This window comes from Coturnix japonica, chromosome 26 (assembly GCF_001577835.2).
Source record: "Coturnix japonica isolate 7356 chromosome 26, Coturnix japonica 2.1, whole genome shotgun sequence".
NCBI lineage: Eukaryota > Metazoa > Chordata > Aves > Galliformes > Phasianidae > Coturnix > Coturnix japonica.
The window spans coordinates 2,512,259-2,536,796 of record NC_029541.1 but is presented as its reverse complement, the minus strand read 5'-3'; the positions used below and the strand labels follow the sequence as shown (position 1 = coordinate 2,536,796).

Sequence of the window (24,538 nt, the reverse complement as noted above, 5' to 3'; positions counted from 1 at the left end):
TAGCTGCCCTGCAGGAGGTGAGGTTATTTGTGCTACAAAGGCCCTGGGGATGCAGGGTAAGGATAACACGGGGCTCTGGGGGGCCTCTGGTGGGGCAGCCTGCCATGTTTGTGATGCATTGATTGAAAAGCACGAGCGCCTGCGACGTGTGATACGTTAGACTTGAGTTTGATCTGGAAGTGTGGCTTGTTAGCTCAGCAATAACCACATCCTGGGCTAACACACATCTCCAGCCTCAGAGTTTTGTGTAGACCAGGAAATGGTTTTTGTGTGTTTTGGGTTAACTCTTTCCATAGATACAGGTCAAGTTCAAGCACAGTGAACTCTCCCACTGTGACAGAGAGACCCACGAGGGCTTCTTGTCCTTTAAGTGAGTAGCAAATTAAAGCCTCCAGGTCAAATCCACCCCTTGGCCTTAATGTGCGGTTGCAGTTTAGTCTCCTGCTTGCTGGCTTTTTGGATAGGCAGCCAATGGAAATAATCGTGCACAAAGCCAAAGGTGAATTTCTCATTCTCTCCCCTTTTATTTAATTTACCCTTCAGAATGATGATCTGTTTTATATTCAAGGCTTTGCTTGCAAAGGCCGTAGCTTAAAGAAAGGCTGGTATTTTATTTGAATAATCTCTTTTCAGGTTAAATAACATTTGTGTTTTAAGTAGATAAGATAACAGTTCCAGCAGCAATAAATTTCCTGTAGTCGCGCTATCTTTTTTCCCCTAAGCATTTCTAACTGAGCAGTTGGCCTTGTTAGGAGCTTCTGTTCAGCAGCATCAATTAGTGGCTTTCCTTAACAGCGGTGTCTGTTAGCTTTGTTCATTACAAACATTTTCCCTTTCAAACATTTCTGATGAATTGGAATGTTTTATGGCTGAGAACATGGCTCCATTTTCTTTCCTTGAGATGACATCAGCACTGTTTTCCACCCCCCTTTCTCCCCCCCCTTGGCTTTTCTGCTGTTTTATGAGAAGGATATCGTTGTCACTTCTAAAATATGCCATTTTTACTTCCTGTTAAATGAATGAAGGGAAGGAATAGTTGGAGCACACTCCTGTTTATTACAATGAACCATCACTTTTTCCCCCCAGCACTCCCACCTCGCTGCTGATTATGATGCATTTGAAATCAGTCGAACCAGGTTTTGCATTCAGAGATGATTTGGGTTTTTTTCAGTCTCATTCACATCCACGTAAACTGGTTTTGCACCCTTAAATCTGTAACACCACTTAATGACTTTTAAACTCCTTTCTCATGTTGATGGTTTCTTTAGCATAGGGTACCAAAAAGAAAGACAGAGCATCTTGGGTGCAAGTCCTTGTTCTGGCTCTTGCATCTCCCCACAGCACCAGTGGCTTTTTAAGTGCAGAAGACCAAATTGCAGGTATTTTTTTTTAATGTTTCTGTGACTTTTTACATTTCGTTTTCCCAAGGTCATTAGATTCCAACACGAATATTAACATAAATAGAGCACTTTGAAAAAGAGGGCTATTATGTCAGCTTTGGGTGTTATTAGACTGGCTCCGATCTAAGAGGAGCTTGTTGGGTTTTTCTTTTCTTTTCTTTTCTTTTCTTTTCTTTTCTTTTCTTTTCTTTTCTTTTCTTTTCTTTTCTTTTCTTTTCTTTTCTTTTCTTTTCTTTTCTTTTCTTTTCTTTTTCTTTTCCCTTTTTCTTTTCTTTTCTTTTCTTTTCTTTTCTTTTCTTTTCTTTTCTTTTCTTTTCTTTTCTTTTCTTTTCTTTCTTTCTTTCTTTCTATATGCTTTAGTTTGGTCTTTGGGTGGATGCACTGAGTGTCAGTGAGGATAGGTTACATCTCTAAGAGAAGCCAAGCTCTTTCAAGGGGACCCAAAGACAAATTAGGAAGGGGAAAAGCCCTGCCCAATGGAAGCTCTCTCCCTCTTAGCATGGATTGCATAGGTATAGCTTTAGCTGAACCCACAGGTCGATGCCCCAAAGCATTGCTCTTTGTTCTGTTATTTCTCTGTTCCCCATTGCATCTCTTTCATTGCTGTTCCCTGCTGGAACATAGCTGGTTTGTGTTAGAAAATAAAGTGCATACAACCTAATGAAAAGGTAATTCTTTCAGTGCAAAGTTTTTAATATATAGTTAATAACATCTGTCAAGCTACTACCTGGTGAAATGGTTTGGCTCATGAGAATGCCATTAGGGAGGTTATAAATCACCTTAGTTTGTTTTATTTTACATATACTTCCAGATAGTGATTTAAGTTAATTAACAAGGGTGTGAGAGTTTACAGTATCACAGCATTGCTCCTTAAGGATGCCTGGTAGAACTCTGAGCGCCATGAGAACATGGGCTGGGGGTTTGGCTCCTTGGGCTCCCTTCAGTCCCATCACAGATACTAGAATGCTGGAGCACTCTGCAGCTTGCATAGTGGCACTCTATGAAACCCTTCCTCTGCCATCCTCCTCAAGCAGTCTGATCTTTGAGCTCAGGCTGTGGCTCTTACAGAGTCACCTCCTTTGGAAACAGCACCCACATGAGCGTTCTTTCATTTTCTCTGCAGTAATCTGCTGGCTCCTCCATGACCTTTCTCCCTAAGAAAAACCTGTATACTTCAAAGATCTCTCAGGACATTGAAACTACTTTGTTTCTATCAAACTTAGGTGCAAAAAGGTCTCTCTCATGCAGAATTACTATTATCTCTTTCTCTTTTCAAACAGGTCTTTTCAAGTAAGATTCTTTCAACTATAATCTCTTTTGCATGTTTAGTCAGTCTAGTGCAAACCCGACGAGGAAGAAACTCTGATCTGATGGTAAAACACAGTACTCATTAAAAATAATAATAACAACAAAAAAAGGAAAATCAAAGTCTGTGGATGCTTGAAGGCATAGCTGACACCAAAACAAACAACGAAGCTTTGGACATAAACCCAGTCTGGCAGCCTTGGCAGATCAGCTGTTGACATAACAGCATCTTCACAACAAAAAGCAAAGAAAACAACGGCAACAAAAATCCTTTTCATCACTTTGCAACATTTCTGAAAGCTCTTATTTTATTGTCTGCAGGCTTTTCTTTGGCATACCTTGGACCCAGAGCAAGGAGGGAGTAGGAAACACCATCCCAGAGCTGTGTCTGCATGACGATAAGAGGATTAGAAGTTTAGAGAAAGCTTTGTCCTCGTGTGGTAAGCCCTGATAACAAACTTTGACTCAGTTAGCTGCTGCTTACAGCACATTCCTCATTGGAACATATCTGCAATTGACCTTGACATGGAAAAAATAAACCCAGTGGAAACAAATTGATGATGATCTCCGTCAAACTGGAGAGCAGGCTTCTGATGCGAGCACTGCAGCGCTATCCTTTTGGTAGCCCTGAGTCTTTGTAGGTGGTTAGAGTGTTTTAGGGCATTCCTTCCTTCTGAGAAGTGGCTTTGGCCAACCAACTGGAGGCTACTGAGTTGTCCTGCAGAGCAAAGGTGTGCTGGCAGGTAGCCCTGTGTTAGTTTTGATGGCAAAGCTGTCTGATCTTTTCCAGCTCTGATTTTTAGTCTGCAAAGTAAAAAACTGCCCTATACCAGGGTAACTCCAAGCCAGGAGAAGGGTCCTGTGCTCCTTAGAGGGAATTAAGAGAGGTAACTGATCATTCTCTGTAGCTGATCCCATTCTGACAGTTCTCATTACATCAAATTTGAGCGCTCACTCTAACACATGGAAAAAGGGGGGAGGGGTAAGGGGGGTCTGTCTAGGACCACTGCTGGGGTGGGTCTCCAGTGGTGCTCGTGTCTTGACCTCAGGCAATGCTTCCATTCTTCCTTTGTTAGACAAGTGATTTGTTGGATTCCAAGGACCCCTCAGTAAGTCTCCTGGGCTGGGAGAGGATGGTCAGTGATATCTCATATGTTTCATCACAGAACAATTGTTAACATTCAGGTTGGTCATCCCTATGACTTGAGTTTGTCACATCAATATCACAGCAGAAACAAAAGAGCTGCTATATTGGCAGGTGCTGGAACCTTCCTGGATCATTTTGATGATCCCTTCTTGTTTTATTGAATGAAATGGAATCGATCCTACAAGGTCCCTTCATGCATCTCTTGAGATGAGTGTGTGCGTTGTTCTCTACCTCTGATATCTCAGGTCCTCTATGGCAGAATTCTGCATCCAGCAAAGCTGCTTTTACCTATTGACAGTGCTTTGGGAAGGAGCAGAGCTGGGGTGGCTTCTTCTGCAGTCGCTTCCTGTCCATAGAGCATGAGCATATGGGAGTAAACATGCTGCATGGAAATATTTGTGCTGTGTCCTATAAACAGAGGCTGCATGTTGTTTACCTGGAGCAAAAGAAATCTGTCTGTTGATTGTGCCACAAAATAGCCAAGAAAAGGGAAGTTTTAATCTTAGAAGAATGAGTGCTCATCAGTAAGCGTGGCTGTGGTTGCTGGGATCTCCTGCTGTCAGCTGGAGGAAGGAATTCTTTGTTGAAACTTTGCATTTCCCCTTGCAAATAAGTAGGATTTCATTAATGAAACGGCCTCCAGCTGGAACTGACAGCCAAGAACCTGGTTTTTCATCTTGTTGCCCTGTTTCGAGAGAGACTTCTATTAGTAAGCATTGCTCAGCCGAGGTTCCTCTGCCTGCTGCATCCCAGGGCCCCATCCCACTGCTCCCTGCCTGCTGCCATGCAGTCCCCAGCAGTGCTGGCAGCTGAAGCTGCCCTGGGAAATCGAGTGGATGGCTCATGGGGTGCATCATTTGCAAGTGGCTGAGCAAGTGTGGTGCGGGGAATGGCCGAGGCTGAATGGGAGCTGACAGTTTCCTTGGCACCCGAAACAGAAATAAATCCTTTCCTTTGTCTTTAGCTTAGCAGAACTGAGCAGGGACAAGGCAGAGAGGGCAGTTTTAAGTTTCAGGTACCAAATATGCAGGGTGGGAAGGAGCTAAATCCTCTTTCTCTAACAAGATTTGAATCAAGCTAGGCTAACCCATGAGGAAGACCCTAAAATCTTATTCTGGGAGCTGAAAATTGTAAACCGACACCAGAAAGCCGCTGCTTTTCCTTGTGGCAATGTGACCAGACTGCAGTGAAACAAAATATACCCCCTTGGGTTAAACGTGGGAAGAAAGTGGGCAGGATGTGGGAAGCTGCTGAATAATCTAGTGAGGAGAACTTGAGCTATCTTAGAGGCTTCCTAACCTGGCTGGAGGCCCTGGCTGGGAAATGCTTTGTGACATGGGTGAGGAGTGATGGAGGAGAAGGAGCAGCAATGTGTTGTGTGATGTCCTGTAGGCTGCACAGCGAGGTGATGCTCAGCTGAGATGGTTTGAATTCATGCTGCTGTTGTGGTTGGCTGTTTCTCCTTGTAGCAAGGATATGCCTATCTGCCAGGCTTTGCAATGCCCTCCTGGCAGAGAAAGGGGTAACCACATCTTGCCTGGTGGAGAGCAGGCAGCTCCACACTGCAGCTCCATCCTGAAAATCAGTGAAGGCAACTGAGTGCGTGATGCTGCGTACAGCGGAGGAGCTTGGCTGGAGGAGGCAGAGGTTAAGAATGCAGCCCAGGGAACAGCGGGGGGGAATGCTAAAATGTTTGTCCTACGCTCTGTAAATACAGCAGATATGCCTGCGTTTCAAACCCTGTTTAGCAGCACTCGTGTACGTACAGTTTCATGGGCAGTTTGCTTTCTGCGTCGCCTGCAGGAACAGAAACATTGATGCTGAGTGGCAAACAGCAGGAGTTGTTCCAGTATCAATAAGGATTTTGACAAGGGAGGGGGTCTTTGCTTGGCTACAGAGGCCTTAGAATCCAGCAAGGGGTACCCAGTGACCCCATCTCCACACCAAACAGTGCTTTTCTGACCAATTTTGCCCAAATTTTTCAGTGTCTACAACAAAAACCCACACCAAAAAACATGAGGTTATTTAAGTTTTGAGAATCCTAATTAAGAAATAGCAATTAAAGACTTGCCTGACCTACAGCTGGCCTTACTGGCTGCTCAGCATGGATGTCCCTGCAGTGATTAGGAGCAGCATCCCTGCTGGTCAGTGGTGCCCACCCTTGAGAGGGAATTGAAACGTTCCTTTTTTGACACCCCGTGTTGTATAAGTTCTACCCGAGTGGCTTCTCCCAGAGTGCTCAAAACAAAAGTGTGTTTCCTGTTTAGAAAGAGACAGAAGATAAGCCCTAAAGCGCAGCCTCCTGCTCTGGCTACCCCAAGTATAAACAGCCTGCACGACCAGGCTCTGCTTTTGTTTGTTCTAGCAGCTTTCTCTCCTTAAAGGTACATTAAGCACAATTATACAAAGTCTGTTTTCTGGCAGCATCGCTCCTGACTGGCACGAGAGCTCTGGGACCATCAGCATCAAGGAAATCTGTCCACCTGGAGCATGCAGTGAATTCCCACCTTTGTGCTCAAGGCACAGCACTAAGTGCCTCCCAAAGTATGTTACTCGTTTGCATTTCTGTAATATTTCTCCACCGTAGCATCAGAGTGCTCTGTAAATAGTCTCTGCTTTAACCTCCCTGGGTGGGGTGCTGGGGATGGGTTTGTTTTCTTGGCTTACAGAGAGCAAAAGGTTTGTGTTGTGAGTCAGCATTCGAGCTCAGTAATTAAACAGGAGATGGGTTTAAGGCTACCTTGGGCCAATCCGGGGTTGTTGTGGCTTCAAGGGTAATGCAGAGCATCCATGGAATCCCTCTGTGCAACAGGGTGAAGGTCTGAGGAAGAGACCTAGAGCCAAATGGCCTGAGCTGTCATAGTACTGTTCCTATGGTGAAGCTGGGGCCCTCTCCTGCTCACCAGCTCATTGTGTTATGTGCTACATGTGGGGTTGTCTAATCCTTGTCGGGTTCTAGAAGATGCCATGAGCTGAGCTCTGCTTGGCTGGACTCATGTGATTTAGATAAGGCTGGGGCAAATCTGTGCTGCCATCTAATCAGGGGCGAGCAGCTGAGGTGGAAGTTGATGCTTTATTTCCCTCTTTTGATCAATTAAACTAATCTGCAGATTCCTACGATGGCTCCATGCTGCAACGTTCTGAACCTCCTCATTCTGCTTCAGCAATGCAATCGGGTGCACTTACAAGCTCAGGACTGGATCTACTGCAACAAGCAGTGTGAACAATGCTGGGCTCTTCCTGCCATGCACAAGGCCTGATGTTTCTGAACCCCCTGCTTACCTGGTGGGTGCATTTAGGAGCACATAGGAATACTCAGTTAACATCTGATCATGCTTCACTTTGCTCTACTGGGAGCTGTGATTGAGTAGACTGAGATCTGTAAGAGGAAGGAGTTAAGCAAGGAGAGGTGGGAGCTCTGCACAGTGACATGGGCCTGCTTAAAGCCTTGAGTGGTGTTTATGAGCTGGTTGTGGGAGGTCTCATAGCCCTGTAAGCAAGCATTGCTCTTGGAAATTGGTTCATCCCATAGAGGTGTGAGCAGGAGAAGCACTGCAGGCACACTGTGATAACCAGTGGAAGGAGCAGAGCCTCCCTTTAGCAGCAGGTGCCATCCCAACCTGCAGGTGCTTCTACCTGAGCCAGGGTCCTACATTGGAGGTGGAGCTGGCATTGGGGATTAAGAAGCTTGACTTTGTGCTGCTGTGAGCAGAGCCCTGCAGCACTGACCCCCCAGTGCTCAGGAATCCTCTGGATGAGAGCTGTGTGTGCTCTGCTGCAAAGGAAGAGCATAAAAAGAGCAGTGCTCTATTGCATTGCCTGTGAACAGGGGTAGCTCTCCCCACCCAAATGTGCTCCTCTGGCACTTCACCAGCTGAAGTCATAGTTAGATCTTCAGGGCTTTCAGTTCTTTTCCTTCCAGTGAGTTTCTGGCTGTATCTAAAGTGCCAAAAAAAAGAACAACCCTTATTGCAGGAAACAGGAGCGTCATTTCTCCTCGTCTGAGTCCTCATCGTTTCGAGTGACAACACGTGCAGGTGCCTCTCTGCTTTTTCCAACACGGGTGAGTCCTTTCAGAGAGCAGGGAGGGAACAGCTGCTGGCTGAAAACAAGGCCATCCTGCTGACCCAAGCTGAAATGCGGCTGGGAAATGGGATTTCTGACCTTGAGAGGTACAAAGTTACCCAAAGGAGGGGGATTCAAAGTAACTCCATCTCCATAACGCTTCTGTAGCAGGGCCAAAGCATTGCAAAACAAACAGCCCGCTATTAAATAGCACCAATTGACAACAGCCTGCTGATGACCGATGGGCAGCAGTGCCGTGCTCTTGGTTTTCCTCTCCACTGTGGCTCAGTGCTCGTTGCTCCTCAGCTCCCATTTCTGTTTGGCTGTTGGGAGAGCAATTAGACATTACTCAGAGAGGGCCAGACAGCGTGTGGGTCCGTGGTCGGTCGTTCTGTCTGTCTCCCCCCGCCCCCGTGCACACACGCCATGTGATTTGAAGCACTCATGTACCATGAATAATGTCCAGGGGCCAGGTCACAAGCTTCCCATAGCATGGAATTCATTTGCATACAATCCGAGCAATTACAAGTAATGAATAGATTAGGATAAACCAAACAAAACGAGAAACGATTCAGGCTGCCTCTAATTCCTCAGCAGAAAGAAGGAAAGGAAGGAGGGGGGGTAGAAAGAGGGCGGGGAGGGGAAGGCTCTTAAAATCTCGGCTGCTCGCTGACCCGAGGGTGCTGGGACCGGGAGGGAGAGGGGAGGAAGACCGACCGATAGACAGACCGATAGACAGACCGACAGACCCCCCCCAACAACGTCCCCGCTCCGCCCGCTGCAGCGCATGCTCCCGCCCCCACCTGCACATTTAAACGGCGGCGGAGGAGCGTGTGCTGCACCGGGACTGGGTTGAGGTAGGAGCGGGGGATGGGGATGGGGATGGGGATGGGGATGGGGATGGGGATGGGGATGGGGATGGGGATGGGGATGGGGATGGGGGATGGGGGGGGATGGGGATGGTGGGATGGGATGGGGATGGGGATGGGGATGGGGATGGGGGATGCTCCGGCGGTGCTTGGGGCGGCTCGCAAGGTTCAGGGCAGTGTTTGCGGCTTGCTCGGAGATCCGCTCCGTCGATCCTCCCCCGAGGCGGCCGCTCTGCTTGAGTTCATCGCTGTGGGAAAAGCCAGACCTGAAAAATCCGACGTGTGCGGAACCGGACAGAGAGAGAGAGGCTGCGGGGCGGCACCTCTCAGCCCCAGGAGCCGCGTCCGGATCGCTTCCCACGCTTCTCTTTATTGCAGAGGCGTCTGCTGTGACCGAGTTCGGCTTAAGGACAGCTGAGCTGAAGGTCTAGAGAGCGAGAGCTGAGCGTGCACCTCCTGAACCCCCCCGAGTACCTGCATGGACCTGTGAGCATCTATAAGCGCAGGTCAGTGGGTGTTTAAATCAAAGGAAGGCAGCACGTGGCTGGAGGAGGGTTCATTGCAGCTCATTGAGGGCTCTGTCTGCGTGGTTTTGCTGCTGTGTTGTGCCCTTCTCGGGTATGGGGGGAGCACACGGGGCTGCGTTGGGTTTGGTGTCTGTTTCACAGTGTGGCTGCTCCGTAGAGCTCCCACCTGCGAGCTTTGATGTGCTCGGTGTTTGCGGCGCTTATCGGTGGTCGTCCCGTAGGTGACAGCTTTAGGGGGAAGAGAAGAGCACCAGGATCGGGTAGGGCTTTCAATGAGGTGGCAGGCAGGTTTGGCAAGGTGCCGGGCTTTTATGTTTGCATTTAGAATAACGAGAAGGCTGAATGTGGAGGGGGAACATCTCAGCAATGATTTTCCTGGTCCTCATTTGGACCTCAATGTGGACAGCAAAGAGAAAGCAGCCCAGCTTAAGGCTGGCTCTGTTGCTTGTTTAGTCCTCCATACGGGCTCAGGAGAGGAGTTTATGTGCGTGTAACGTGAGAATAATCAGGGATTTATAGAAATAGAACATGAGTAAGAACTTCAAAAGCATCCAAATGATTCGGGCACTGAAATCATGCGGGCACTCCTGAAAAACGTGTACCAGCCTTTAAACCGTTCCTATTATTCACCCTGCCTGCAATTTGCTTCTCGTTTTTGGTGAGCTGGACCTGCCCGACCCACAGTGCTGTCCTTTAATGGGAGAGGTGTGTGAAGCTGATTCCTGCAGTGCCTTCAGCTCTAGAAGCTGTTACTGCATAATGCTATGGGAGCCAAGAGGGCTCAGCTTATGGGATTTGAAGGGGGGAAAGAAAGGATTAGAGACTTGATATGGATAGCAAGAATCTCTTGAATTAATAGGAAATTAAATGAGGGCTTTACAAGGGATATAAATCCCTGTATTTCAGGGCATAAGCCAATCTTAGGATTTAGGGAGAAGCTTCTCCTTGTAGGGAGTTTCTCCCTGTGCTGTCTGCTGGTTGGGTATGTTGCCCTGTAGCTCTCTATGTACACAACTGGTGTGGGGTCTCCTGTGGGAGCTTCTCCTCTTCTGGAGGAGCTTCTGGTTGAGCACCTGAACCCAGAGCTGTTTGCGTTGGGTTTGCAGATTGCTTCCAACAACTGTATGAAAACTGATTTGGAAGCCCTATAGCCTTTATACACAATGCTGCTCACCTGCTGCGCTGTGCCTTTCTTAATGTGTTGTTCCTGTAGCTCTAGACTGGTGTAAATCAGTGTAGGATGCCATGCAATAGGACCCAGGTGGGGTCTATTTCTTGTGCTGCCGTTGTTCATCACTTTAAGAACCTCTGAACCCAATTTTGTGTTATAGAACTGCAGAAAGATGCTGATGTACCAACAAAGCCATCGAGCTGCTTGTTCCGAAAACACAGAGCTATAAAGCACCCATTTTATTATGACTTTACTTGTGCTGTTTTCAACCTCTGGCAAAGTAATGGGGGTTGTTTGCTGAGGAAACTGAGGCAGAGATGGGCAGTGGCTTTGGTCTGTGAGGTCTGAGGTCCTTCTATGCAGGGAGCAGGGCTGGTTCTCCCTTTGCTCTGCTGGGAGCTGAAGTTCTCCGTGACTGTTTGACTTCAGGAGTTCAGGCTTAAGGAAAAAAATGCAAATATAATGAGTGCAGTGAGTCAAATCCGTGCGACTTGTCAGCACTCAAATGACATCCATGTTCTTTGCAGAGGAGGTTAGAGCCAATTTGTGCACGGTTATGGAGAGCATATACGGGGAGTTATGAATCCTGCTTGGGATTTATGGGTTACAACTCTTGGTGTAGCAACACATGCAATAAAACTCACAAATTGCACTTTCATTACCCAATGTTAACAGTGATCCTGCTGGGATCTGACCTCCTGGTGCTCAGACCTCACACCCGCTGCTCTTCTGCCACCTCCTCCCATCAGCCTGCTTTTTATTTATAGGAGAAACACAGAGAAGAAGCTCTTTGCTGCTTTGTGGGTGTAGGTGTGCTCACTCTTTGCACAGACACCAAGAGTTGCCTGCTGTTGAATTCATGCTGGCTCTGTCTGAAGCTGCATTGATCCTCTGCTTGGAGCGAGAGCACCCAGCGTGGGTCCACAGCACCTGGGTTAATGTGCTGCTGCTGGATGTCCTTGCTTGTACTTATTGCTTATTGCTTGCACTGCTCTCTGCAGGATGTTCCTGCTTTGCTTGGAGTTGTGCAAACAGAATAAAGGATTGTTCCACCCGCAGAGAGAGCGCCCTTGTAGGTCCGGGCTTGGAGGCAGCTCGTAAATACAAAGAGATGGAGCACAAAGGAGCAATGAGAGGACAGCAGCTTTCCATGCAGCTCTGTGTGTACCAGGTACCGATGTGTGGTGACAGGAGAGTGCTTTGTGTGGGAGCTGTTGGATTCCAGAGGTGCGCTGTGACAAACGGCTGCTGTGTGCACAGGGGTGGGAGCAGCTGGAGCTGTGCTGGAACAAAAGGCTGCTGTGCTGAAGCCAAGGCTGGAGCAGCAATTATTGGGCTGGGAAGGGCGGCTTTTCCTGAGGACTGAATAAAGGCAGGTTTGGAAGAGTGGCAAAGTGTATTCTGAAGGGGAGGCTGACCATGCAGGTGATAAGAGGCAAGTAGGAAGGGTGCTTCCAGCTGTGAATTCCCTCAGCCCATGGGTATTACTTGCAACATCAGTGCTTGAGATCCATCCATCTGCTGGACAAATTGCAGCTCTGAGCCCTGTCTTCTCAGAAGGAAAAGCCTCCCCTTCCAGATGATCGGTGCTGCTGTGGGTTCTGCATTGATGGCTATGGCATAACATGAAATCCTTGCATGCATCGAGTCTGTGATACATGAAACTGATAAGAAGCAAAAGACTGAAGTTCCCTGTAACATATCTCTCAGTGAAGCTTATCTGCCTTTAAAAGATACCGTCTGATTGCTTCTTATCTTTGTCATTATCCGGATGGCTTTAGGCAGATGTGAAATCATAGAATCTCTCATTTTCAGACCTCATGACCAGTCCGCTGTGATGAGGAGCAACCTCTTGGCTGCTTGCAGAGCCTGTATGGAGCTCCAGTATCCTGTGTGCATGGAACTGCTGCTGCTCCTGTAGTGCTCAGGAGCCGATGTGATGGACGGGGCTCAGCGCTCACAGCTGTCCTGGGGCTGTTCCTAACACTGCAAAGGCTCTTTGTCTCATTCAAAGCCATGACCTCATTTTTAGAGACAGAAAACAAGAGAGGGAGAAACCCACCAACCTGCCAGCCGAGGTCAAAGGGCTCCTGAGCGATATGTTAGCATCCAGCTTGTGCGGAGGGGACACAAATAACTGCAATTGCAGACCAGAAAATTACCATGGAACAAAAAATGGACTAACTAGCATGTGATTACAATAGAGCCCATGCATTCTGTGTGTGTCTAAGGCTCCAAGTCTGTCCTTTGAGGAAGAGTGCGAGGTCACGCTGCCATAACATGAAGCAAAAGGGACTGCAGAGGTCTGTGCTTATTGCCTGATGCCATCCAAGCAGTGCCAAGCTGCTGGGGCCGGCTGCTCTCCTCTCCATTGGGATATCAGTGCTGTCCCTGTGACTGTCACAGGTTTCCAAGTAAAGCCAGAAGTGAAGCCATCTGATGGGCTGGAAGTCCCAGCCAGAGCTGTGCTGAAGGCAGGAGGGGCAGCAGGGACTCACGCGTGCCGTTACGCAGCATTTGTGTTTTGCTTGCAAACCACGAGTTCCAATTTCACTTCCCATTTTCCCAGCCCTACAAGCAGCCATGGCAAAGCAGACACAGTGAAGCAGCTGGGGATTCTGCCCTCCCGTCTCTTCTCTGTAACAGGTGGGGAATTTTTACTTCCAGTCAGCACTAATGATTAAAGCTCAGCAGTTGTGTGTTATGAGCTGAGCTGTGCTGGGACAGACACATGTTCTCTTTTGTCCCATCAGAAGAGGGCTGGGGTTGCTCTGGGCATAGCCACCATCTCCCATCTCTTCCCAGCAGTGGGGTGCACACTGCATTGGTTCTGTTGGGTTCTGAGCTCCTGTAGGGCAGTGGCCCTCATCAGTGTCCTGCTCCTGTTCCTTGCTGCCTGGTATTCCCTTCACAACCAGCCCATTGTGCAGGGGGCTGTGGCAGCTGGGTGGAGCGTTTCAGGCTCAAGTGTAATTTCAGTGCCTTTAAAAGCCTTCGGGGCACTTTCTTATTCTTTTTCTTCTTTTCTTCCCCCCCCCCCCCTCACTTTTTGAAGAGGACAGTGATGCCAATGAGGGATAATTTGATGGATTACTCTGCAGGGATGGGAGGGGGGCTCTCCATAATCCCCTTTGTGGACCCTCTGGATGGGCACAGAGTGAGAGACCCCAGCCCAGGGCAGAGAAAAGGCAGCTCAGCGGGGTGGGCTCTGCATGCTGACAGATAAATACAGACCCTGCTCGTGCAGTGCTGGATATAATCTGAGCCCAGTACGGTGCTGTTGAGAAGGGGGGCACCTGGAGGGGGCTTTTCTCACTTATTTGTTTTCCTCCTCTCCAATTTGATTTGGGTTTTTTTTTTATTCTTTGGCTAATAATAATAATAGAAAAAGAACAAAAGAAAGGAGGGGGTGGGGGAAAGGCTGAGTCAGAGCAAGTGATGGACGCAGTACTTTAAACAGCAGAAATGAACTCGAGCAGAAAGCGGAACCACATCGTCTCTCGTTTTCCCCCTCCCACCCCAGAACGGGGGCTTCTCTTGTGAATGAAAGCAAGAGCTCAGGCTGTGCCATAGCAAAAGGAAGCTGCAGTTCTGATGTAGAACCCCAAGTCCTGTCCTGGGGGTCTGGGGCTGCTCCTTGCAGAGCTGGTGCTGGTTCAGGATGTGGTGATGAGGAATGATCACTTTGCTCCCAGGTGGCTGTGGATGGATCACAACAGCTCTGATGTGGCTGCATCTCAAACCCCATCCTTGTGAGCTCCAGCAGCCATGGATAAGGTGGCACAGTGTGGTTTGGTGACCATTGCCATGCAGAACCAAAGCACAGCTCTCAATCTCAACAAATTGCAATGCCTCGTTATGAACAAACCATGTGGAAGGCATCGGAGCTGCCCCAAAGCTCTGCCCCATCCCCTGAGGTATCTGTAGCACTCAGTGCTTATCCTGGATTCATATCTCCCAGCATCTGAGCTGCTGGGTGCTGTGGGGTAAAGGAAGGGGATCTCAAACAGGCTGTGGCTCTCAGGTCTTGTTCTGGTCTAACGGGATTTCCACCCACTGCTGCTCATTCCCTAAGCCGAGCTGCTGATATAATGGAGCCCTGAGCTCAAAGGAAACGCAGAGTTAATTCAGAGGGGCTAAATACATCACCATTCTCCCATCCCCGCTTCGTGACCACTCCCCTTTCCCCACACTGTGAATGGGGTCAAGGAGATTTGGCTGGGTGATGGGGGGGGAGGAAAGGGGAGAGGGTCAGGAGAGGTCAGGTGAGTTTTCCATTTCATCCCGCGCGAGGCTGCCAGAGCTATTCTCCATGGTGTATTTCACATTCAGCTGCGGTGAATGGACACTGATAGCTGTGAAAGGATCTGGCACTGTATGAACAGCCCTTCCCTAAGCGCTCGCTCTTGTGCTCGCTCCCACCCTTTCTTCCAAAGGGCTTCCAGGGAGCGGGGAATTAATAACGTTTATAAAGAGCCCCTTGGAAGGTTGGAAATGTAACGTTGTGGGTATGAATGGAGACCCGAGGGCTGACAATACCCTGCGCCCTCCCCTCTCTCTTTGCTGCTCATGGGGAATGCAGTTCTGCATCCAGGCTGTGGTGTGGAGGGGAGGGAAGGTGTGGGGCTGTGTCACCTGCAGCAGCACTACCCAGCCTCACTGCCTGCCTCCAGCCTTGCCAGTTATGTGGGGTAGTGATTTCCCATATAAGAAGAGCTCAGGTTATTATGGAGCCTTGGCAGGTTGCAAACAAGCAGAGAATCTCATCTTCTGTGGTCTGACGGTTGCTGCAGCTGTTTGTTAACCAGGGGTAGGTGCGTGGCAGCCATAAATCAGGAAGTTTGCAGCTGTGTGTAGAGAATCTCAGCTCTTCTGTGCCTGTAGTGAATGGGAAGATTAAGAGGAGGTAAAATATGAATCCTCCTGAGGAGCTGCAGCCCTTCATGCCCTGGCTGTGGGTGCTGGGCAGGCTGAGATGGGATGGGTGGCAGGAGCTGCTCCAGGACCGCCCTCCTATTGGTGCCAGCTGAAAGCCTCCGGGTGTTGATTTGCTGTTTCTCTGTAAAGGAAGGAAAGGAAAAGTCTGGTTTGTAAGCTTAAAAGTAAAACAGAAAGACGGGCTAAAAGGTGCTTCATTTCTCATGCAGGAGGGAGAGGAGGAGCCTTAGTGCTCATGGCAGGTGGTGTCCCCATGGCACAACGTGTCAAGGTGTTTGGCATCGTGTCCAAACATTGTTTGTGTTGTAGCAGTTGGGGAAACTGAGGCTAGAGGGCAAAAAGTGCTTTCTGTCCTGCAGCTTTCTGGCCAGCCACCCCCAGCTGATGGTGGAGGGCTCCTCAGCACGAGGTGCATCAGGTCCCATTGCATTGGAGGAGCAGCGTGGTCCTTCTGCTGGGGGGCAGCAGCTCTATTTGCCCATCCCTGCCCTGTCACCTGCCCACACCTGCAGTGCAGAGGTGTTGTTTGCAAATCACCTGCAGATCAAGTGGTGACAAACATCGAAACCAAGGCAGGGCTTTGGGCAAGGTTCAGCTGCGAGCCCATATCTGGGCATTTCCTTCTGAGCTGATTTGGGACAGGGGCTCTATGAGGCTGCTGCTGGCAACCTGTGTTTGCTCAGCACCACACACGAGGGGCCCAGCACAGGTGTGGCCATGCTGCTATAATAACACACCACGTGTTGTTATCAAGAGGCAGGGAGGGCCCAGAAACCAAACCCTCATGTGTACCTGCCGCTGTGTTCCACCTCTGCTTGCCTGCACACCACTTAAATAGCTTTTCCTGAATGCTATGTACCCGGGCTTGGCTCTGGGGAGTGCTGCAGGGATCTGCTGTCCTGCTCAGCATGAAGGAGGTGAGTCCTGGCTCTTATCCCTTTTGTGGGTGGGTATTGGCACTGGGTACAGTGGGATCTGGATCCTCGCTGAAGTCCTTTGAGAGTGTGGAGAGGGGAAGAGATGGGTCTATTCTTTCTTTTCTTCCTCCCCAGTGCTTGTTAGTTAATCAGTGCTGGAAATATCACATAGATAAAGAGCAGAAGATTTTATTTCCTTGTGTATATGTGTGTGTGAGGCATCATTTACTTTCTATCCAAGGTGGGATACGTTTCCTTCTATAAGCTCTCCACGCCCCAAGCTACAGCAGTGGGATTTCAGCAGCCGGTAATGCAGCATCACCCATCCAGATGCAGCTCAGTGGATCCATGGGCTTTGCTTTGTGAGCTGCTTTTTGCTGGAGCTGGAGGGCTGCAGCTTAACTTCCTATCCCGAGGCTGTCAGCCAGCTGTGTACCCATCACCGAGGAGCAAGGCTGACATCCTGTGTCTGGCCCACAACTAAGAAAGGTGGTTGCTGCCCCCAGTCTCTTCCTTGCACATCGAGTGCCTCTGAGCATTGCTGGGGCCTCCAAGAGTTGCTTTGAAGCGATGTGCAGAGATTAAAGACAAGCTGCTGTACCCCCCCCAACCCCCTCCCCTGCTGTCAGATTGCTATTTGACCTTGAGTGAGCCATTTAAATGTTCCCAGTTGTTAAAAGAAGATCTCCTTTGTGACAGTCAAGGTCTGAGGGAGCGAGGAGAGGGAAGGTGAGGGATCCTGGTAGGAAAACAATCAGTGCTTATCGTGTGTAATTGGCAGCCTGACAGCTCCTCAGCTGGGGAGCTGCGGCCCTTCCCTGCAGCACTGAGTGATGCTTCTGCCTTTGTAAAACCCCACTGCAGCTCCTCCAGCACCACCCAGCCACATCCATCAAGGGGAGCTGGGGACAGGGGCATGTGTTGGCCTGGGAGTATTCCCTGTGGGAGGAGATGCCTTTTCCTCCAACTGAGATAAGGAATTTAGAGTGGGGCAGGACTATGAAATGGGGTTTTCACCTTGTTCCTCCTGCTGGGCTCACCCTGTGCTGTTAAGGAATAGGAGTGCTGTACCAGGCGGCTGCTGCAGCACAGGGCAGTTCTTTTTATTCCCAAAGCTGTGCAGGAGCTGAACATCACCCCACTGCTAAACCCCCTGTATAACCACAGACCATCTTCCTGAGATGCTGTTAGCAAAACGTTCTGGTGGAGGGGGCTGGATGCTGGAAGCCTTGCTCTGTTGTTTTGCTTATAGCTGGCATAGGGCTGACAAGCTTCTAAGCAGCACCTGCTTCCTTCTCTCAGCTGCTGAGACCCCATCCCGGATCCGGTGGCCTCTCCCCTCGGAAGAAGGCTGGGGAGAGGGAGCATGTTACAGGGCAAATAAATGACTCAGACTAATGAGGAAGGTAATTGCCGCTCACTGTTAGACAGGGCTAAAGTGGGTCAGGTTTGTTTGTGAAACTCCATGGAGGCACCATCTGTTCCCTATGCCCTGTGCTGGGGGCTGGCAGCAGGATTTGGGTGAGTGCTTCCCCAGGAGCTGGGCAGGAGTTGTCCCCATCATTAAACCATGGTTCAGGTCTCCAGAGTGTCCCTATGGACATCCTGTCTTCAGACAGGGGCTCCTAATTGATTTCACTGGGAGAAGGGGTGCTCTGTCCTTTTGGAGGATCTGCCCTTTGTGTCTCTGCTCCCAGTGCAAGATGAGGCTGAGCAGGACACTGAGGGGTCATTAGACCTCTTGTAGCCTGAAGGGAGGATTGGATTTTCCCAAACCATGTCTGACAGGTGCCCATCTCACCTGGCACGAGTCGCAGAACCTCACAGCTCTCCCAGGGGCCCTTGGCTCAGGGGCTGTCTCCTTCAGCTGTGATGTGTCCGTGTGTCACCGGGTCTGAGCCCTTTCCTTTTCCTTTCCTGCTTGTCTAACAAGCTCTCTCTCCTCTCAGAGCACAGCATGTGAGCAGAAGGGGGAACACAGAGCGGATCCCTGCCTGCCTACACCTGGACTTGACATTACTGGGACCTCATCGCTCAGCAGGAGGATAAGACGCTTCATTCACCGATGCTAAAAATGGGAGACAGCATCTGTGCAGCAGGAAGGGAAAAGAAACAGCAGACTTTGCCTGTGGGACACCTCGGGTTGCCCTGGCAGTGAGGGTCAGCATGGCTCTCAATGTGCTCCTGCACAACCGCAGGGCTCAGCTCTTGCTGCTCAACTCATTGACGTTCGGCCTGGAGGTCTGCCTGGCTGCTGGCATCACCTACGTGCCTCCATTGCTCCTGGAAGTGGGAGTGGAAGAGAAGTTCATGACCATGGTGTTGGGTAGGCTGCTTCTCCCCCATCTTTTTGGGGTTTGTTTCTCCTTTCTGTCCTCTAATGCCACTTCTTTCTCTGCTCCAGGGATAGGACCCGTCCTTGGCTTGGTTTTTGTCCCGCTGATTGGATCCGCCAGCGACCACTGGCACAGTAGCTATGGCCGGAGGCGGCCGTTCATCTGGGTGCTGTGCCTGGGAGTCCTGCTGAGCCTCTTCATCATCCCTCACGCCAGCAGCCTGGCCAGCCTGTTTGCTCTCAATACTCGCCCGCTAGAGATCGCCTTCCTCATCCTGGGCATTGGGCTGCTGGATTTCTGTGGCCAGGTCTGTTTCACCCCCCTGGAGGCACTGCTCTCAGACCTCTTCCAGGAGCAGGATAACTGCCGCCAGGCCTTCTCTATGTACGCCTTCATGATCAGCTTGGGGGGCTGCATTGGCTACCTGCTTCCAGCCATTGACTGGGGGGCCAGCTTCCTGGCCCCATACCTGGGAGGACAGGAGACTTGTCTCTTCAGCCTCCTTGCTGTCATTTTCCTTGGTTGTGTGCTGGCCACCCTCTTTGTGAATGAAGAAGCAGCTTCCCAGGCGGATGCTCTGGATGGCCCAGCACTGAAGGATGCTCTCCCTAAGCCCTCACCCTCTGGCTGTTGCTCTTGCCTGCTCTCCAGGAGCTTCTTGCAGGCCAGGCATGCGATGCAAGCCCTAAGGAACTTCTGCACGTTGGTGCCAAGGCTTCACAGCCTTTACTGCCGCATCCCCAAAGTCATCCGGCGCCTGTTTGTGGCTGAGCTCTGCAGCTGGATGGCACTCATGACTTTCATGCTGTTCTACACAGACTTTGTTGGGGAAGGGCTGTACCACGGTGTCCCCAGAGCCAAGCCAGGCACGGATGCCAGACGTCGCTATGATGAAGGTAAGAAGTGAACTGGGTTGGGTTCTTTGAGTGGGAACTAGGAATGGGTTCAGCTCTACCAGTGACGCGAAAACAACATCACAGTTAAACTAGATTTGCTGCAGCTGGGTCAGGAGAAAGCATTCCACCATGACCCACAGTGGATCAAATAGGGAAACCCATCTTTGAGCTACCAAGCACAGGAGTAGAGCTGGCAGTACAGCCCCAACCTTGGGCCTGCTATTATTGCTTGCCATCCTCTGTTTGGTGGCTGTGTTGCCCCAGAGCTTTGACTCCACCATTCAGCCTTTTTTTCCCCCCCTACAAATCTAAGTCTATTATTCCTGGAGGCACTTCCCTGGCCCTCTTTCCCCAGCTGTGTACCTTGCCCTCTGGGTTTTCCACTCGCTGCCCCTGCAGTACAACTGCCTCTTTGTGCCGAGCGTCTGTTTAACTTAGAAAGAGCTTAATTATTATTTAACACTTGCACTGTAAAGCTTCCTGCAGGTCAGGGCTCCATTGTGCCAGCAGTCAGTGAAACATGTGTTGAGTAATGATCCTCGCTTCAAAGAGTTAATGGTTTTAATTCCCTGAAATCTGATAGATCTTTGCAAAGGGTGAGGTCCGGATTGCTACCGGATACGGCAGTTGCTCTGTAGTTGTTGTATACTTTCCCTTGGCTGGAGCACAATTTCTTGCTCCTTTTGTTCTGTTGCTGCTTTAGGCATCAGATAACAGATCCTGGTTTATGGGCAGGTGACAGATCTTGGCCTAGAATAAAGTGAGAACAAGAAACTTACAGGAGAAGAATGTCATTTGGATTCCCAATTCCCATTGCCCCTCCAGTCAGGCTGGGGAGACCTGGAGCATATATGGGTGATGCTGTTGGGCACTGCAGGGCCAGATTGAAGCTGAAAGGTGTTCAGCTGCCTGAATCCATCATGGCAATGTCTGACCCTCTCTTTTCCTTCAGGTGTCCGGATGGGCAGCTTGGGACTCTTCTTGCAATGTGTCACCTCCATCTTCTTCTCGACAATCATGGACCGGATGGTGAAACAGTTTGGGACACGAACTGTCTACCTGGCCAGCGTGGTGTTCTTCCCTGCTGCTGCCTTTGTCATGTGCCTTTCCCACAGTGTCATCGTTGTCACCATCTCTGCTGCTCTAACAGGCTTCACCTTCTCTGCTCTCCAGATCCTGCCGTACACACTGGCATCGCTGTACCATCATGACAAACAGGTAGGGATCTGCTCTGGAGCTGCCAGAACAGCTTGGGCATGCAATGGGAGCACACAAAGGTTCTATTCCTTCCCCTCTTATCCCCAAGTTGTGTCCTCTCTGAGGATTCCCATGACATTGAAGAGAGCTCAGCATCTCCTGCCCTAAGCCTCCCCTGCTCACAACAAGCATTAGGTAGGATGGGAGAGAGAAGCAAGTGAAAAGGGGTGTCCAACATCCCTCTGTACTGTCAGCATTGCTGACCTGAGGCCCCAGTTACAGTTTTTGTCCATATAATGAAGATCAGTGAAACATACATTATATATATATTGTATATATATTATATATATATTATGGCAGCTTGGGTTTGTGCTTCTGAGCCCATACTTGAGGAGCTGAAGGGTGCAGTGAGCAGCTGAGCAGAGCCTGACTGGTGGAAGGAAAACCCTTTGGAAGCTGATTCCTGCTCTGTGAAGTTCCTGTCTGGTTTCTCTTCTCTGATGGGACCTGAAACTGTTTGTGTTGCAGAAGTGCAGCCGTGGCCTGGGGCAGTGCAAACAGCGGCTGCCTGGTGCTGACACACACTGGGGCAGGGCTGGGTGCAGCTGGGGGGGTGCCAGCACTGCTGAAAGCTCTGGGGTGGTTGCAATAGGGCTGAGGAAGCTGGAAGTCTTTGTCCCTATCCCTCCTGCACAAGGCAAGGTCGTTCAGCAAGCCCTGGAGCTGGACACAGCGTTCTCTGCTCACAAATGGGCACTGGTTCTTTTTTTCCCCCCTTTTAGTTTCTTTGTTTGCTCTATTTCATCATGCGGATAATGGATGAACCTGTCCTTCCTTATCTGCTCTACCCTATACAGACCAGTGGTTGTGCATAATTGCAAATGCCCCGAGGTTTTATAGCCGGGGCTCTGCAATGTTTCTGCACCCAACTGTGTGTTATTCATTGCTGTTAACACGGAGAGCTTTTTGATCCAAGCACTCTCTGTAAGTGCTGCTGCAGTGAGCTGGGCCCCAGAGATCACACAATGAGGCATGAGGAGGAAGAGTGTCCCCCCACCTCACTCAATGGCCTCCACCCTCATTCCTCACTCTTGCCCTCCTTCTTTCCACCAGGTATTTTTGCATAAATACAAGAGCAAAGAGGAGAGAGACGCAGCTCGATCAGACAAGAAATCAGCCTTCCCCAAAGGCCACCTCTCCAGCCAGAAGCTGCCTTACCAGAACGGACACACCGGGGGCCTCTACTCTTCATCCTCCTCTTCCTCCTCTCCCCCAGCTGCCAGCTCTGCCCTATGTGGCAGCTCCTCCTGTGATGTCTCACTGATGATGATAGTGGGCGAACCGGACTCGGTGCCTCCGGGCCGAGGGATCTGTTTGGACCTGGCTATTTTGGACAGTGCTTTCCTCCTCTCTCAGGTTGTCCCCTCTCTCTTTATGGGGTCCATCGTCCAGTTTACGCAGTCGGTGACTGCCTACATGGTGTCAGCTGCTGGCTTCGGCCTCGTTGCCATTTACTTTGCAACCAAAGTTGTCTTTGATAAGAGTGACATGGCCAAGCATTCGGTGTGATGGGGGCAGCAAGATGAGGGGTGTGCACATCCCTATGGCTGCTTATGGGGTGCCCCATGTCGTGTGTGCTGTCCCCATGCTGCTGCTGGGAGCCCCAGTGCTGCTCTGGGGCTGGGGATGGCAAAGAGGCTGCAGGGATAATCTCAGGTGTAAATAGGAGGCATCGGGGCATTGTGCTTTGGGCCATCAGTGCTTTCCACACGGTGCCTTTCTCATAAGTAAGCACTGCACAGCCAACACCAAAGGGATTGCGTTGGGGTTTGGGGGAGGGGGGGAGAGGAAGGAATCAGGCTTTTCCTTTAGTAATGAGTGTGAGGAGGGGAGGGAAGAGCTACTGTCTCTCCTGCCTTCCAATGATGGGTGTTTTAACTTCCCTCTTCCACTTGTACTCAACTTACTGAGTAGTTCTCCCACCAGATCCATACCTCCCACACCCAACCCCTAAATGATGCTGCAGCATCACAAGAGCTCAGACCAGCAGTGAGGGAGGAGAGCAGGCAGAGCCCTCCAGGAAGGCAGACTGGGATCAAACAGACCTCATCACGTTCTTATCTGCTCCAGGTGCCTCTCGATCCCATAACACTGGGACCAGTGCTACTGGGTAGGTCGGCCTTCAGATGTGAGTCACCTTCTGCTGGCCAAGCAGCACCAAAGCTCAGAGCTCACCCCTATGCTGAGTAGAAGCCAAGATCATGGCTTGCAATGAGCACTTAGGTTCTGAAACGGTGCAAGCAATGCACAAACATCTGGGCTGGGGGGGTACACTGGGACTCAGCAGCCCTCAGTTTTAGCTGCAAACCAAGTGTTTATGAGCAGTTTTCAGTGCGTGGGCTCTGAGATGTGCTGGTGAGGCGCTGCTGAAGGGCAAAACGTTGCTATTTTTGCAAGGTCATGTCAGAATATTCCTTGGCATGGAAGTGAGATTATAACTCCCTTTGCTGTCTGCAGGCGGGTCCTGGGAGGGCTTCTCCTCACTGCTTTAAATGTATCCTTCCCGTAAGGGGTGACTCTTATTGTTTTATTCCTCCTCAAATTATATGCCTGCCAGCCTCCCTTTCCCACAAGGAGCCCCATGTGCTGCAATGCAGCTGTTTTGGGAATGGATTTGGCAGCTGCACAACCATGGACGGAAGCAGTTTTGCCATCATCTTCCACCCCAGCCTGCAGTGGGAAGTCCTGAAAGGTCACTACCAAAGGTTCAGCACTTCTTGAATGCTCACAGGGATCAGTAACCTCTGACTGAGGGTTGTCAATGAGGTCCCTGCCTGAGTGCTGGAACACTTTGCCGTTTAAGTGCCTGATGAGGACCTTGAGAGCATCATTAAGAACATCCAAGTGATGCTTGAGGCTCAGGGGGTTGGCAGCCTTGTCTCATAACATCTTTTGGTTTGGAATGTGAGAGCCCAATGTCTTGAGCCTTAACTCATCGCTGCCCCTTGAGAGTGGAAAGCTGAAACCTTCTCAGTTCCCCAGCAGAGGAATGTTCCCCTTCATTCCAGGTGGGTGCTTGGTGTCTCACCTTGACCTGTATTAATTGCTAATTGCTCCTTTCCTCTTTACCCTCCTATTACACCAGGAGGTCTGCTGGGCCCTCTGCCATCTCCCAGCACAGTGGGTAGATGGGTGCAGGGAGGAGCTCTTGCCAAGACCCCATTAGTTGCTCTTTGCTCCCCCTGTCCCCTTTGGGAGCCCAAACCCAGATGGGTTGCTCGATCATACTGTATAATTTATAGGTATGGCTGCAAGCTCCTGGCAGGCTGTTGCTGGGAGCCCTTCTCTTTCTATAGGCCACACTGTGCCTCTCCTTTCCTTTCGTTTTGGGGGTGAGTTGGGATGCAGAGGGGGGAAAGGAGGATGTATTTTGTAACAGAAGCTGATTGCTGTGGGTCTCCGGGTGAAGGAAGGGCGTTTGATGCTATTTTTCCTCTCGTGATCACACACTGTCTGGAAGACGAGATGTTTTATTTATTCAGCAGAGTGAATATTTTGTATACAGAAGGATTCTGTTCTAATTTTATTAAGTAAAAGAGGGAATAAAAAGGCGTTGAATGGATGGATGTTGTGTGTTACTCCCTTACGCCGCTAGAGGGCGCTATAACCACAGCGGCGGCTTTGGACCTCTGTCGGGTTCTATCGGAACCACGTAGAACCGCGGCTGTAGCACCCGAGGATGGTTAAACAGCTTGAGATTACCTCGGTTC

The 24,538-nt window shown here is 50.0% G+C and overlaps 1 protein-coding gene across 5 annotated transcripts; it reads left to right on the top strand.

Annotated features, from left to right (window-relative positions):
- The first annotated feature begins 8,564 nt into the window (after positions 1-8,564).
- SLC45A3 (solute carrier family 45 member 3) lies at positions 8,565-24,390 on the top strand. 5 transcript variants are annotated; one of them, XM_032449261.1, is made up of 7 exons: positions 8,919-9,292; positions 11,544-11,655; positions 12,300-13,130; positions 18,289-18,665; positions 18,744-19,571; positions 20,524-20,789; positions 21,882-24,390. In XM_032449261.1, exons 4-7 carry the CDS (start codon positions 18,506-18,508, stop codon positions 22,335-22,337), a joined length of 1,710 nt encoding a protein of 569 aa, XP_032305152.1. In that variant the 5' UTR covers positions 8,919-9,292; positions 11,544-11,655; positions 12,300-13,130; positions 18,289-18,505; the 3' UTR covers positions 22,338-24,390. The 5 variants fall into 5 exon arrangements, with proteins under 5 accessions (XP_015740477.1, XP_032305152.1, XP_032305151.1 ...); XM_032449260.1 differs by having other exon boundaries at positions 11,486-11,655; XM_015884991.2 differs by lacking the exons at positions 11,544-11,655; positions 12,300-13,130 and adding an exon at positions 8,565-8,774 and having other exon boundaries at positions 9,165-9,292.
- Positions 24,391-24,538: the final 148 nt, after the last annotated feature.